A 15,300-nucleotide genomic window follows, 5' to 3' on the forward strand; every position below is an offset into this window, starting at 1 on the left:
TTGGATGAGAGGCGTGAGCAGGTTTGAGAGTTATACAAGGTTAGGGACAGAGCCTGGGTGGGGGCTGGGGAGGAAAGGGCAGCAGGATAGGGGTGCTACACAGGCTGAGAACGGGGAGTCAAAGGGGATGGCTCTGACCACGCTGAGCCAGAGCCACACCGAGCAGCCTCAGAGCCTTGGCTCCAGATGGACAGAAAGCTGAACCCAGATCCCTGGGCCGGGCTCACGCCTAGAGCGGCCTGAAGGAGCCCAGCCGCACACATAGTCTATTTTTGGTGCTGTCTTGTTTGGAAAGCCACCAGGCCAGAAATAGTGACATGAGTGAGCAGGACTTTGCCTCCCACCCCCAGCTCTCCCAGAACACCGGCCAGCATTCCAGGGAGCCTGTGTAACTGATAGGACACACAGAAGCTCTTCCACCGGAAGGCCTCTGCAGCTGGGTTTGCCTGTAAAAGGGATTCTCGAAAGGCAAAGGAGAGGGAAAGAGGGGTTGAGTCAGAGAACAGAAAAGAGGGAGGAGGAGAGGAGATGGGAAGAGGACTGAAGATCGTTCTGTGGAGGAGAAAAGCAGGAAGAGGAAGAGTCTGGGAAGACAACGGGAAAGAGAAAACTCGGAAAGGAAGCTGGCAGGAGAGCACAAGAGAGAAGCGAAGAGGAAACTTAGACAGTGGGCAAAAAGGCAAAAAGTTGCTAGTGGATGACCTCCACTCCACGGCCCCGGTGCAGGCCATGCTTACGTGAGGCTGGGGGCTGGGGATTGCCGTGGAATATGTGACTCTTGCTTTGTCATGAATCACCTGCAAGAGGGGCCATCTTTCCCAGCTATCTGAGGCTAGCACTTCCCCTGGTAAAGTCAGAGCCCCATAACTCACTCTCTTATCTCTGAGTCTCCGGAAATCGAAGGCCCACTTATTTCAACAGCAGGGACTTTTCTTGCTCTGTCCATTGGAGGATTGGGGTTTAGGGGAAGAAAGGGAAAGTGAGTGAAAGCCTTGTGAGTCAGGCTAGATTCTGAGAAGCAGTTGCAGAGAGATCTTTGTGGGAATAGCCCCCAATCAAAGGCCTTAGCTGAGTACAAGTGGCTCATGTCTGTCATCCTAACTACTCAGGAGGCTGAGATCTTGGGATCATGGTTCGAAGCCCACCAGGGCAGAAAAGTCTCCAGGAGACCTTATCTCCAATGAACCACTCAAAAACTGGAAATGGAGATGTGGCTCAATTGGGAGCGTGCTAGCCTTGAGTACAAGGGGCCCAGGGATAGTGGCCAGGCCCTGAGTTCAAGCCCCACAGCCAACCAAAAAAAAAAGAACCGAAACAAAGAAAGTTCAGCATCAGACCCCATCCCACTAGGTTTGGCTTCAGTTTCTCCAGCTTAGGGAAAGATCCCTGAGTAAATTCACCTCTTCTCTTTCCCAGGGAAAACACGCCCTTGCCCTCACCACAATCGGGACACCCAATCAGGTGCCTTCATGTCCCCAGTATGTGACACCTCCAGAACATCATTAGACCCCAAGTGAGGATGGAATCCATCTCTGCCTGGCCAGCCACAGCAAACAGGACCTGGGAAAGACCTGGCTCACACCACCCAGGACCAGAGCTGTATATACAGCCACTGGCCTTCCTGGTCCCTTGCTGGTGGCTCTAAGCCCTGAGGGTGGAGGGATATTTGGAGGTGGGGTGCGGTTGGGTCTGTACTTGTGTCTGGACCTTCCTGCCCAGACCTCCAAGCCACGAGCAAGACAAGGGAAGCAAAGCCAGTAAACCAGAGGTGCGGGCCCGGGAACAGCTCTCTACTGGGTCTGATTCTCACTTTCCGACCAGGGTTTCCCCTCTTCTCGGGGCTCCCCACCCCAGCCCACTTCTGAGAGCAACCCAGACAACACAGTTCAGATGAGAAAACAGCCCAGCTGTGGTTGCCCTTGGCATCTGTTTACTAAAAATCCAACACAAACATCCCGAACTTCCCACCCACTTTAAAGTTCCTCAGCCCCTGCCTCAGCCGTTTCCATGGCTACCACTGGATAAACGCCATCGCCCACACAAAACATGACAGTGTGTGGCGTCGGGGGTCCACGTAGCTCCCCCCACTGCTTTCTCCTCCCCCTCCTCTCAGGGCCTCCAGCTACAGCACCAGGGCTATGATGAAAGGGACCCAAGTTTGCCAACCCCCCAGTAGCAAACCCCCATTCACTCGCATCCACTGTCTAAGGGACCCATGGCTGCCAGGAGCCAGTGGCACAATCTGTCATCCTAGCCACTCGGGAGGCTGATATCTGAAGATTCCAGTTCCAGGCTAGTCTAAGGCAGACAGTCTATAAGACTCTTGTGTCCAATTACCAGCAAATGGCCAGAAGTGGAGCTGTGGCCCTAAGTGGTAGAGCACCAGCCTTGAGCAAAAAAGCTAAAGGACAGCCCCGAGGCCCTGAGTTCAAGCCCCATGCGTGCACATGCATGCACGTACACACACCCATTTGTCACTCTTCCTTTTCTGACCTCAGAAAACACCCCACAAACCTCCACTTCCTTCTTTCTCTAGTCCTGTGGCCTCTGCCGGGCAGTTTCTGTGCCTGGCGGAAGAGGATAAGGGATAAGCCTCCCAGCCAGTTACCAGAGACAGTGAGGAGAAATGAGGGACGCATGCCACGCTCCTGATGCCATGCCGGTCCCTTTCCACAGCCACCACCCCACCCAGCACACTGCAAACCCCAACTCACATAGGGCTACTGACACAAGGGAAGCCCTTGGGGGCAGAAAGGAGAGAGAATGAGAGTGAGAGACACAGAACCAGGGCCAGGAGGTCAGCATGTCCACCCCAGGCCAGTGGGCACGTGGCAGGGACAAAGGAAAGGCCTGGCATCCTCTGCGGGACCCAAGTCTAAGACAGACAGGACAGACAGAGCTCACCAGCACATCGCACTCCTGCCGAAGAGCAGAGGCGGGAAAGCCAGGCTTCCGTCCAGGGTGGCAGGGCCACGCACAGGGCAGACAGACCTGGTAGGGACATTCTCCAGGGTCCTTAGCTTCTTTGGTATTTGAGGCTGGGTGGGGGGACTTTTTCCTCTCAGGTTGCACACGAGGAAAGCGTGGTTTGAAGGATGGGCCTGAGAGCCAGGTAGCACGTGCTGGGCTGGGCTGGCAGGTTGTCCTCAGAGACAAGGACATGGAGAAGGGGGTGGGGGAAGAGCAAGGGAGGCTGTGGGGACAACGCGATTGGAGTTTGCTCAACTACTACACACAGGACAGCACACATGCACGCACGCACGCATGCACATGTCCTGGCGCGTTCTAGGAGCAGGAGGTGCCAAGGGGGCTGGATGGCTGCCGGCCCAGGCGCCCAGAGTCAGCAAGGGGGTGGGGCCGGGCCATGAGTTCATCTTGTTTCCTGCCCACATCTGGTATAAAAGGGAGGTGGCCGGCCAGAGGCAGCACAAGCTGTGGCTGGCTGCAGCACTGGGAACGGGAGCCACGCACACCTCCTGACAGCGCAGAGCACCCGAGGCTGCATCTGCTGCGGCCCCAACGCCACCGCCACTCAAGCAAGAAAATCCTCCAATTACCAAGCGGGAGAAACCACCATTTGCAAGGCGCCTCGGTCAGGTAGGAGAAAGGTAAATTGCTTCAGGCTTTTCCCTGTGGGGCCGGGAGTAAACTTTTTTTTAGAAGTTTTCAGAACCTCCTCCTTCCATTCCCATTCTAAGCTTCCAGCATGTTCTTTCTCCTGGAACCCTGCTCTGCCCTCAAAGGCAAGAAAGACCCCACCATCTAAACCATTTTGTGCTCTCGCTCCCCAGCAAGACTCTCTCCTCACCCACCTCAGAATTTTCGTCATTTTTTTCATCAAACAGTAATTGGAGAAAGCCCTAGTGAGTCAAAAACAGCAAACAAAAAAACATGCCATATAAATCCAAGATGTCCTCACAGCCAGGCTGTAACCCAGCTGCCCAGGAGACTGGGATCTGAGGATGTTTAAGGCCAGCTGGGGGGCACAAAAGTCCCTGAGACGCTTATCTCCAGTGAACCATCAAAAATCCAGAAGTGGAGCTGTGGCTCAAGGGGGTAATGTGCTAGCCTTGGGCAAAAGAGCTCAGGAGGGGCCGGGAGCGTGGCCTAGTGGTAGAGTGCTTGCCTAGCATGCACGAAGACCCAGGTTGACTCCTCCGTACCACATACATAGAAAAAAGCCAGAAGTGGTGCTGTGGCTCAAGTGGTAGAGCTCTAGCCTTGAGAAAGTCCAAGGACAGTGCTCAGGCCCTGAGTTCAAGGCCCCGGTCTGGCAAAAAAAAAGCTCAGGAACTGGGGGCACCAGTGGGCTCACGCCTGTAATCCTAGATACTCAGGAGGCTGAGATCTGAGGATTGTGGTTCAAAGCCAGCCAGGGCAAGAAAGTCTGTGAAATGCTTATCTCCAACTAGCCACTAGAAAACCAAAAGAGGCACTATGGCTCTAAGTGGTAGAGATGTAGCCTTGAGCTGAAGAGCTCAGGAACAATGGCCAGGCTCAGAGTTCAAGCCCGAGGACTGGCAAAAAAAAAAAGACTCCTTAGATCACACCTGTGATCCCAGCCTTTGAGAGACTGAGGCAGGAAGACGGAGAGTTGGAGGCCAACGTGTGCTACATAATGTTGTTTCACGAACAAAGCCAGGGGCCATGGCTCACACCTGTTATCCTAGCTACTCAGGAGGCTGAGATCTGAGGATCGTAGTTCAAAGCCAACCCAGGCAGTTAAGTCCATGAAACTCTTATCTGAAATTAACCACCAAAATGCTACAGCGGCTTGAGTGGCAAGTCTTACTCAGATAAAGCTCAGGTACAATGCCCAGGCCCTGAGTTCAAGCCCCAGGACCCGCATGCACATACCAAAAAGCATGAAATTAGTTGAAGCCTGGCTGGGTACGCTCTGTACTAACGCTGAACTTAGCCTTCCCCCTCCTCATCTGCAAATCAGGGAAGCCTGGGACATGGCTGGTCACTGTGCCCCTGCCCCATCCCGAGAACCTTCCTCTTACCATCTCGGTTGCTCCTAGGATGTGGACATCTCCAGCTCTTGCCTGCCTGGCCCTGGGCCTGGTCCTGGCCTTTGGTGAAGGGCACACACTGCTCACTAAGCCCCAGCTGGCCCAGCTGACCACAGACTTTGGCGTGAAGGTGTTCAAGCAAGTGACTCAGGCAGCCAAGGATCGCAACGTGGTTTTCTCACCCTATGGGGTGGCCTCGGTGCTGGCCATGCTGCAGCTGACCACAGGAGGGGAAACTCGGCAGCAGATCCAAGACGCGATGGGGTTCAGAATTGAAGGTGAGGGGCCGGGAGGTGCTCACAGACCCATTGGGGGCCCAGCAGACAGGAGCTGGGGCAGCGCTGCTAGCTCAGCCAAGCCCAGCATTCTTCCTCCCCGCTTCTGGGTCTCTGGGTCTTGTCCTGCCTGGGGTATCGCAGACGGAGATGTACCCCTCATTAACGGTGTGGCCTTAACTCTCCTGAGTCTGTTTCACATCCAGATGAGGTTAACAATACTGCCCACTGCACAGAACCAGGCAAAGGCGATATGGAATCACGAATGCAAAAATGCTGTCATAGCCATTATTCCAAGAGGACATTCACCACAGCTCCTCGTTCCTGGCCTTTGGGTCAAGGTCAAGTAGAGCAGCTCACACCTGTGAGCCCAGCTACTCGGGAGCAAAGTCCAAAAGTCAACAAGATCCTAGCTCAAAAACAAACCGAGAGGAGTGGTGCAGCTACACAGGAGGCCGGGTCCGGGTGAACCTAAAACACTCTGTCCTCTCCCCTCGGCACAGACAGGGGCATGGCCTCTGCCCTTCAGCGACTGCACAAGGAACTCATGGGGCCCTGGAACAAGGATGAGATCAGCACCACAGACGCCATCTTCGTGCAGCGCGATCTGAAGCTGGTGGAGGGCTTCATGCCACGCTTCTTCAAGCTGTTCCGGACCACCATCAAGCAGGTGGACTTCTCAGAGGAGGAGCGGGCCAGATACATCATCAACGACTGGGTGAAGAGGCACACGAAAGGTGAGCTGGGAAAGGGCACTGGCGGCCTCCCTCCAGCTTCCAGCATTACCTTCTCAGAAAGACCAAGCGCTCCTCAAACCAAAGCATGATGGGTAATGCGGTTTCCCTTAACGAGGCTTTCTAATTCACAAAGCAGTCCAGAGCGACTATGGTGGCACATGCCTATAATCCCGGCCCCTAGGAAAGCTGAGGCAGAAGAATGAAGAGTTTGAGGTCAAACTGGGCTATCAAGAGGGAGCTTATCTGAAGGGGAAAAAAAAAAAAAAGGCTAGGTCTAAAGCAAGCTGGCTTCAGACCCAGTGAAGGTGGGTGTGGGTGGTGTGTGCCTGTAGTCCCAGACACTTAGCTGAGTAAGACAAAAGGAGACCAGCCTGGGCAGTGTAGACCGGGCTCAGTAATAAAAGAAAGCGGTAACAAGCTGGGCACCAGTGGCTTACAGCTGTAATCCCAGCTCCTCAGTAGTTCAAAGTCAGACTGGGCAGGAAAGTCTATAAAACTCTCCCCTCCAATTAATCAGAAAAAAAAAAACAACAAAAACTACAATTTACAGAGCAAAGGAAGACAGAAAGTAAGGAAAAGCTAAGTTTCTAACTCTGATTATGGGCAGAGTCTCAGAGAACATGGAAATAAATATACATGAAAGATGACCCCAGACTCACAGGAAGACCAGACAAATCAAAAGCAGCTAGCTAGATTCATCCATCTGTCCTTTGCTCCATCCCTACGCAGCTCCATTTAAGCCCTGGGGGCCAAAGGGAATCATCCAGCAGGCTCCGAGGCAGACACAACATCTTGATCATGACTTTCTCGTAGGTATGATCAGTGACTTGCTGGGCAGAAGCTCAGTGGACCAGCTGACCCGTCTTGTGCTGGCGAACGCCCTTTACTTCAATGGCCGGTGGAAAACGCCCTTCCGTGAGTCCAACACCCACCACCGCCTCTTCCACAAGTCTGATGGCAGCACCATTTCTGTACCCATGATGGCTCAGACCAACAAGTTCAACTACAGTAAGTCTATGAGCCTCCTTTCCTCCTGTCTCCCAAGGTGCCAAGATCCTGGGGGTCTTCTGGGTGTTGAAAATGTACCGCTGGAGGAGGGCAGCCCCAGCAATGACTCCCTTAACCCTCGACAACACTTCAGTGTAGACCACACACTAAGCCTGCCTGCCCTCAGCTTCATGAAGCCTGACCCTCAGACCTCAGCCTCCTAAGTCAAGTTATAGGCGGGAGCCACTGGCATCTGGCTTCTTTTAGACCTTTCCCATCACCCTGTCCACTAATTCATTCCTGTCCCCACCCTCTTTTTCGTCCACGGGACCAGGAGCATAGCCTCGTGGTGGAGTATTCATCTCACATGCACAAAGCCTTGGTACCACATCTACAGAAAAAGCCAGAAATGGTGCTGTGGCTCAAGTGGTAGAGCACTAGCCTTGAGAAAGTCCATGGACAGTGCCCAGGCCCTGAGGTCAAGCCACAGAACTGGACGGAAAAAAAGAAAAAAAACTAATGGAAGCCAGGCGCTGGCGGCTCATGCCTGTAATCTCAGGAGGCTGAGATCTGAGGATCACAGTTCAAAGCTAGCTCAGGCCAGAAAGTCTGTGACACTCTTATCTCCAACTAACCACCCAAAAAAAAAGCTAGAAGTGGAAGTGTGGTTCAAGAGGTAGAGTGCTAGCCTTGAGCACAAAAGCTGTGACATAACACCCAGACCCCGAGTTTAAGTCCTAATACTGAAATTAAAATGAAAAAAAGCGAGCGAGAGAGAGAGAGACTAGAAACCAGAAGATAATGAACAGGTAGAAGAGACATGTACTAGGAATAAAAATATAGGAGACAAGAAACCAGTGGCTCATGCCTATAATTCCAGCTACTCAGGATACTAAGATCTGAGGGTAACAAAGCCCAATGAGACTTTTATCTCCAACGTACACACACACACACACACACACACACACACACACACACACACACTAGTGGAGCTGCAGCTCAAGTGGAAGAGCACCAGCTTTGAGTGGAAAAAACTCAGGGACAGCACCCAGGCCCTGAGTTCAAGCTCCAGTATTGGCAATATATATATATATATACATATATATATATAAATGTAGATATCTATCTACCTACCTATCTATCTGATGAGAGAGTGCTCAAAAACCCAATGGAGCATTTAGCTTCTAGAAAGGATTAGGAAGACAAAGAGAAGCAGCTGAATACTCAGCTATGCATTAGAATGAACCAGAGGTAGAGCCATTTCTAAGACGCCATCTTGGTATCTCCCCAGCCGAGTTCACCACCCCTGACGGCCACCTGTATGACATCCTGGAATTGCCCTACCATGGAGAAACGCTCAGCATGCTCATCGCAGCTCCCTTCAGAAAAGAAGTGCCTCTCTCAGCCCTCACCAGCATCCTGGACGCCCAGCTCATCAGCCAATGGAAAGCCAAGATGATTAAACTGCCCCGCCTCCTGGTCCTGCCCAAGTAAGTCATCAACACCCTCATTCTGCTACCCACTCTCCCCTGCTCCTGGCTTCTGGGAACCACTGTCCCCAGGCTGAGTTTTCCAGCTGCCCACAGACAGGGACATGCCGGAGAGGCTGATGGGAAATTGTCCTATCTGGGTCTGATTAGGATCCTCTGCATCATCTCTCTGTCTGCTTCTGTTGGTCGAGTCTGTAGACCATCTCCTCCTATCTCACGGGCCACCCCCAGATCTCCCAGGAAGAGCCAGCCAAAAGGGAAGCCGGAGGAAGGATGGAGCTAGGGGGCCTGAATCACTCCACATCCATCCACCCCCGGACTCCACGCCCATCTCCATAAGTCACCACCCCAAAGGCACAGTAAAAAGAATCAGTGTCAGGCCCATGCTTACATCCCAGCTGCTCAGGAGGCTGAGATCTGAGGAGAGTGATTCAAAGCCAGCCTGGGCAGGAAAGTTCCTGAGACTCTTCTCCAATCAACCACCAAAGAGCCAGAGTAGAGCTTTGTATGGCTCAAGTGGTAGAGTGCCAGCCTTGAGTCCAAAAAGCTCAGAGACAATGCCCAGACCCTGAGTTCAAGCTATAAGACACACACACACACACACACACACACACACACACACACACACACACACACACACAGCTCTAACTAGAGCTTCTGGTAGGATTCCAACAGAACAGATTTGTTATTTCAGTCCTTCTGCAGAAACAAAAGGGGGTGCGCAGAAGGCTCCCATTGGGCAATTCCAGAATTACAGGGAGTTCCCACTGGGCTTACACTAAATTTCCAGATGCTTTAATGCTAAGTTAGGGGGAAAAGAAGACAAGAGTTGGCTAGCTGGTCTACCTATGTTCTTCCCCTCTCCTCTCCTTTTCCCTTGCTTTTCCATTTCCTTCTCCTTGCTTCTCTCTCTTAGCCCCTCTGCTGCTCCTTCCACCTCCCTCTCCTTTCCTCTGCAGGAAGCAGGATACCCCAAACCCTCTCTTTGCCTGAGTCCTCTTCAGGTTTAGATTTCAAATTACAATCTAGCTGGGCACAGGTGGCTCATATCTATAAATCCTACTACTTAGGGGCTGGGATCTGAGGGCCATGGTCCAAAGCCAGCCAGGGCAGGAAAGTCTGTGAGACCAGATTTTTATTTAAGTATCTTTATGGGAGAGAATTTGCGTTTCTCTTCCCCCCCCCCGCCCCTCCCCCAGCTCCATTGTGCTAAATAAAATTATGCTAAAATACTTGCCTTATCTGAGGAAAGTAATTAGTCATAGCTTTGAGGGGGTGGAGAGATGGAAGAATATTCATTAATATTAGAAACCTCTGACAAAGACAGAAACTTTGCAAATGGATTTGAGAGAGGGGAAAAAAATGACCTTCATCTTCCAGGGTTAAATTAAATCCTGCCTGTCCTCATCTATGGGTGCCCTGTGGGGGACCAGAGACGGGGGCTACAGTCAAAGAGGGGGCCTCTGAGCTGAGGGTCTCCCACTTGTGCCTCACAGGTTCTCCCTAGAGACTGAAATCAACCTTCAGACACCTCTGGAAAACCTGGGGATGACAAACCTGTTCAGCCCGGTGCAGGCAGACTTCACAAGTCTCTCAGGTGGGAAGCTGTCCCCTGGTGGCTTGGCTCTGCTCTGTGGTCACCACACCCCACCCCCTGCCCGTGGAAGAGGAGGGCAAAGGGCGGTCCCTGAGAGCCACAGTTGATCTCCTGTGTCCCTTTCTTAGACCAAGAACCGCTCCACGTGTCGCAGGCCCTGCAGAAAGTGAAGATGGAGGTGGACGAGCGTGGGACGGTGGCCTCCTCCTCCACGGGTGAGGCTCCCAGCCCCGATTCCACACAGCCCTGGGGCTCAGAGTCCCTGTCCCCTCCCCACGCACAGGCTCCTGAGCCCCTTGACCTGTGATGCCGGAATCTGCTTAGCAACAAGGCCAAAGAATCCTGGGGGCTATGATCTGAGGATCCTAGTTCAAAGCCAGCTCCAGTAGGAGAGTCCCTGAGACTCTTTACCTCCTCCCAATGTACCAGCAAGAAGCTGGAAGTGAAGGTATGGCTTAAATGGCAGAAGGCTTAGCTCTGAGGAAAAGAAAATTAAAACACCAAGCAAGAGTGCAAGGCCTTGAGTTCAAGCCCCGTGCCGGCACTGGTAATGATGATGGCACACCCAGCTTGTGTGCCCCCTGCCCCTTGCCCACCTGTTTGTCCTCACATGGAAGGCTACGATTCATGCAGGCACCGGCATGAGGTCCCTCTGTCTGTTCTAACACTGCCTCTTCTCCACAGTCGCTGTGGTGTCAGCCCGCATGGCCCCCGAGGAGGTGGTTATGGACCGGCCATTCCTAACTGTGGTCCGGCACAACCCCACAGGTGAGCCCCCACCAGTGCCTCTGGGTGTGTGCGCACGCGCACGTGTGTGTGACCAGGAGTCGAACCCAGGGCCTCACTCTGCGTGTGTTCTCCCACTGAGCTGCATCCTCAGCCCTTGGTTTTCTTGAAGCACGATCTCATTACATAACCCAGGGCTGTTCTTGAACTCAAAATCCTCCGCTCTGCCTCCACCTGTGCCGGGATTTCAGGCTTGTACTGCCATACCCGGCCACCATCTGTCCAGACAGGGGCAGGTGCCCTTCCGGCCCTGAGGCCTGGATGAGAAGGTGACAGAGCTCTGGGGGCCGCGCAGGCTGAGACCCCAGTGTAACTCCCTTACTTGAGCAGCTCACTGAGCTCTGGGCTTTGCCCCCGCAGGGACCATCCTCTTCATGGGCCAGGTGATGGAGCCTTAGCACGGAGGCCGCCGCCATGCCCAGGGATGCGGCTGCACCCGGGTCATGCGCCAAGAAAACTCTGAAGAGAAGAATTTCCAGAGGAAGAGAAGGCACCTGCCTCTCTTCCCCCAGCCACCCGGGCCCTCTCTCTCTCTCTCTCTCTCTCTCTCTCTCTCTCTCTCTCTCTCTCTCTCTCTCTCTCTCTCTCTCTCTCTCTCTCTCGTGGGGAGATGAACTCCCTAGGCAGAGACCCAGAGAAGATCCACGTGGAAGGCCCTGGATGGAACCCATCTCTCCTCCCATCCAGCCCCTGGCCCAGGCCACAATGAACAGAACCCCAAGACTTGTAGCCTTTGCATGCTTGGCCTTCTAATCAGGAGACTCATCTCAAGGGACCCCCCCCAGTCCTGATGGCCAGAGCAACGCCCCTTCCTCTCCGCTCCCCTTCCCCAGACCCCACCCGCCACCCCAGCAGGGTATGTGCATATATCACTTTGGAGTGTAGGTAAGTTGTTTACACATAGAAGCAGGCTTTTGCTTCCTAAACTTTCCCTTTTAGTCAGGAGCCAGTAGCCCAAGCCTGTCATCCTAGCTATGCAGGAGACTGAGATCTAAGGACTGTGGTGTGAAGCCAAGAAAGTCCATGAAACTCATATGTCTAAGTAACCACCAAAAAGCCAAATGGTAGGGCACTAACCTTGAGCAAAAGAGCTCAGTGCCCAGGCCCTGAGTTCAAACCCCAGGACTGGCACCAAAAAACAACAACAAAAAACCACCCTTTCATTTTTGCAGCAATGAAGGCAGTTAGAGCTCTTCACCAATCTCCTCATGGAGAAAGAGCATGGGCACCAGAGTGTTTTGAGCACAGACTGCTCTGGTTAGCGTCCTGTCCCTTTGGCTCTGTGTCATGGAATCTCAGGAGTGTGGCCTGTCCCCAAGGGGCCTGGGGATGGGGGTGGGGGGCAGGAACGATGAGGCCCACACCGCCACCTCGTGGCAGCCTGAGCCCCGTGGCTTTGGTCCTTCCCTCCATCCCCTCTTTCCAGAAAGTCCCAGGTAAAAGTCCTCTAATAGCAGCAGTCCACGTTACAGCCCAAAGGACACAGAAGATAGCGATGAGTAAGGAGCGAGCTGGTCCCATTTCCCCAGTCTATTTAGGAGCAGAATAGAAGGAACTTCATGACCTACCAGGACAGAACTTTTCCCAATTATAGGGTGAGTCACAGCCCCACTGGTGACTCACTCCAGTGTGTCATTTCCGGCTGCCATGGGGTGATGTGTGGACACGTGAGGAGAGGGGAAGCAAGCACAGCCAGCTCCTACTCAGTCATCTGCGTTCCATTAGTTTTCTTTTTTGTTGTTTCTTTTTGCAAACCTCTTAGCTCAGGGCATGTGGCTTGCAGACGGATTTCTGAGCGATCAATATGTTGTGACAGTGGTCGATGTGTACATCTGTCACCATCTCTGCCCCCTGGCTCTCCCCTGCAAAACTGTCATTCTGTAGTGTTTGGTTGTTTGTTCTTCCTCGTTATGCACTGAATTGTGATCAAATTACCTCCCTAGGCAGGAGACGGAAGAGGGGGTCCCCAAATATGGGGTCACCTATCGTTGAAACTATGTTAATTGTATATGCTTTTTCACTTTTGATATATAAGTAAAAATGATTATTTATAAACAACAATAATAAAATAAATATAAAGATTATGGCAAAGCAACCCCTACCTCTACCTTCTGATTCACGGGTATATGCGATGAAGACCCTGTTGGTTTGTTGAACTGCTGTGGGGCATCTGTAAACTAGCACTGCTGTGTGAGGAGACTGGGGGGGGGAGTGATTCACCCTGGGGAATTATTCTTGGGAGGGAAAGAAAGACAAGCCAGAGCAAGACAAGCAAGCTAGCTCAGAGAGAAGACAAAGGTCAGACACGGGCTTCGGCAGAAAAAAATACTAGGACCAGTTGGGGGAGAGGGAAGACAGAGATAGGCGAGGTGGCTCACACCTGTAATCCTAGCCACTCAGGAGGCTGAGATTTGAGAATCATGACTCAAAGCCAGTCTGGAGATAAAAAGTCTATATTTTAAACTCCAATGAATCACCAAAAAGCCAGAAGTAGAGTTGTAGCTCAAGTGACAGATTCAAGCCCCAGGGCTAGCACAAATATATGTATACATACACACAGGTGCCGGGTGCTGGTGGTTCATAACTGTAATATTAGCTTTTTAGGAGGTTGAACTCTCGAGGATCAATGTTCAAAGTTAACAGGATCAGAAAATTCCCCAAGACTCTTATCTCCTAATTAAACATCAAAGGGCTACAAATGTGGCTTAGTGGTAGAGAGCTTGCCTAGCATGCATGAGGCCCTGGATTCAATTCCTCAATACCACATGAACAAAAATTGCTGGAAGTGGTGCTGTGGTTCAAGCAAAAAAAAGTACAGGAACAAGTACCCAGGCCCTGAGTTCAAGCCTCAGGACTTGCAAAATAAACAAACAAAAACTAACCAGCAAAAAGCCAGAAGTAGAGGTATGGTCCAACTGGTAGAATCCCAGGCATGAGCACAAATGCCAAGTGAAACAAGAGCTCCTAAGTTCAAGCCCTGGTACCGGCACATACACTTGCACGCACCAGGAAAGCTAGAATGCGTAACTCACCAATGCTATGTCTGCTTCGGGGACAGGCTGCCTTGCAAGCTCATGATTTTCCCTCTGTTGTTCTGACTACACAACTAAGGACATCGTTGCATAAACACAGACTCTGAGACCCTAGAAGCCACTGGACATGCTCACTAACCTGGCTGAGCCCAGAGATGCAAACACTGGATGAGGCCCAATCAGACTGGCAAACTAGGTCTATGCTGAGATGTGTGGACCAAACTTCAGCATGTACTGAAGCACCCCCCTTCCTGCCTTACCCACTCATAGTGGGGTCACAAAGCCAACTGTCCAAGAATTCAGGACCCGAGTCTATCTTTGGATCTCCGTGTACCCTAAAAATATGGCCCAATTCTAGGCCTCGAGCTGGCTGGAGGCTGAAGGGTTGACCCATTTCTAAGAGATTTTCTTAGAGATTCTACACAAAAACGCTTCTAAAAACAGGGCAAGGGAGGTCTAATTTTGCAACACACAGCTCAAAAATGGTTTATCCATGCTGAGCAGGCTCAGGAGGAGACACCTCTTCAAAGACCCCCTCCACACAAAGCTGCCCCAGGGCCTGCTCCTGGCTCTTCTCAGCTGCAGCGAGGACAAAGGTAGCAGAGGCAGACTCACCGCATGGGGCCTCCCTGGCCTGTTTAACTTTCTTGGCCCCCCTTTCTTGACAGTCAAAGTTCTTCCTCCTGTGCTCAGTCTCTTTAGAGATGAAAGGCAGACACGATCAGCATTCCTGCAGCCTCCTTGAAGGCCTGGCACAAAAGAATCATTGATCTGCCCCAGGGCAGGCTGGGAGGATAAAATGTTGTAGCCCTGGGTGGTAAAAATACTCTATTAAGACAAAATTTTCCAAGATCTATTTTCCACCACCACTACCATCACCACCCCTTTTGGGAGAGAGGGTCCCCACTATGTAGCCTGACTTGAAATGCACCTGCTGCTGCTTTGCCCTCCCAAGCGCTGGAATTACAGGTATGAGCTGGCAAGCCCAGTTAAACTCGTGCGTGTGCGTGCGTGTGCGTGTGTGTGTGCTGGTCCTGGGACTTGAATTCAGGGCCTGGGCACTGTTCCTGGGTGATTGTGGTTTTTTGTTTGATTTTTATTTTTATTTATTTATTTGCTCAAGCCTGGCACTCTACCACTTGAGCCACTGCTCAATTTTCTAGTTTTATGCATAGAAACAGGACTCTCTGGATAGCAAGAAGGGCTCAGACACAGCCAGACTTAAAGGTATAGTCCTCTGAGGCCTGAACCCACAATCTGAGTACCAGCTTCCTGGTTGTGGGTCTTCTGTCCCCCAACACCAGGGGGCACGCTAGCTCTAATGTTCTCTGGAGCAAAGTGACTGGAACTTACCAAGTTTGAAGCCAGGTGCCTGTGGCTC

The 15,300-nt window shown here is 52.1% G+C and overlaps 1 protein-coding gene and 1 long non-coding RNA gene across 3 annotated transcripts in view; one reads left to right on the top strand and one right to left on the bottom strand.

The window, feature by feature from the left end:
- LOC150042715 (uncharacterized) overlaps window positions 1-15,300 on the bottom strand; it is a 39,851-nt gene that overhangs the window by 19,931 nt on the left and 4,620 nt on the right. For both annotated transcript variants that reach the window (XR_016533587.1, XR_016533586.1), the window contains one exon: window positions 10,062-10,258. This is a non-coding gene — a long non-coding RNA (uncharacterized LOC150042715). The remainder of the gene's footprint in view (window positions 1-10,061; window positions 10,259-15,300) is intronic.
- Serpine1 (serpin family E member 1) lies at window positions 3,451-12,982 on the top strand. Its single transcript, XM_090324346.1, has 9 exons — window positions 3,451-3,608; window positions 5,025-5,293; window positions 5,794-6,027; window positions 6,841-7,035; window positions 8,306-8,504; window positions 10,001-10,101; window positions 10,230-10,334; window positions 10,783-10,869; window positions 11,248-12,982. Exons 2-9 carry the CDS (start codon window positions 5,026-5,028, stop codon window positions 11,283-11,285), a joined length of 1,227 nt encoding a protein of 408 aa, XP_090180472.1. The 5' UTR covers window positions 3,451-3,608; window position 5,025; the 3' UTR covers window positions 11,286-12,982.

The sequence above is a fragment of the Megascapheus bottae genome, chromosome 34, assembly GCF_031878675.1.
Source record: "Megascapheus bottae isolate mThoBot1 chromosome 34, mThoBot2.hap1, whole genome shotgun sequence".
NCBI lineage: Eukaryota > Metazoa > Chordata > Mammalia > Rodentia > Geomyidae > Megascapheus > Megascapheus bottae.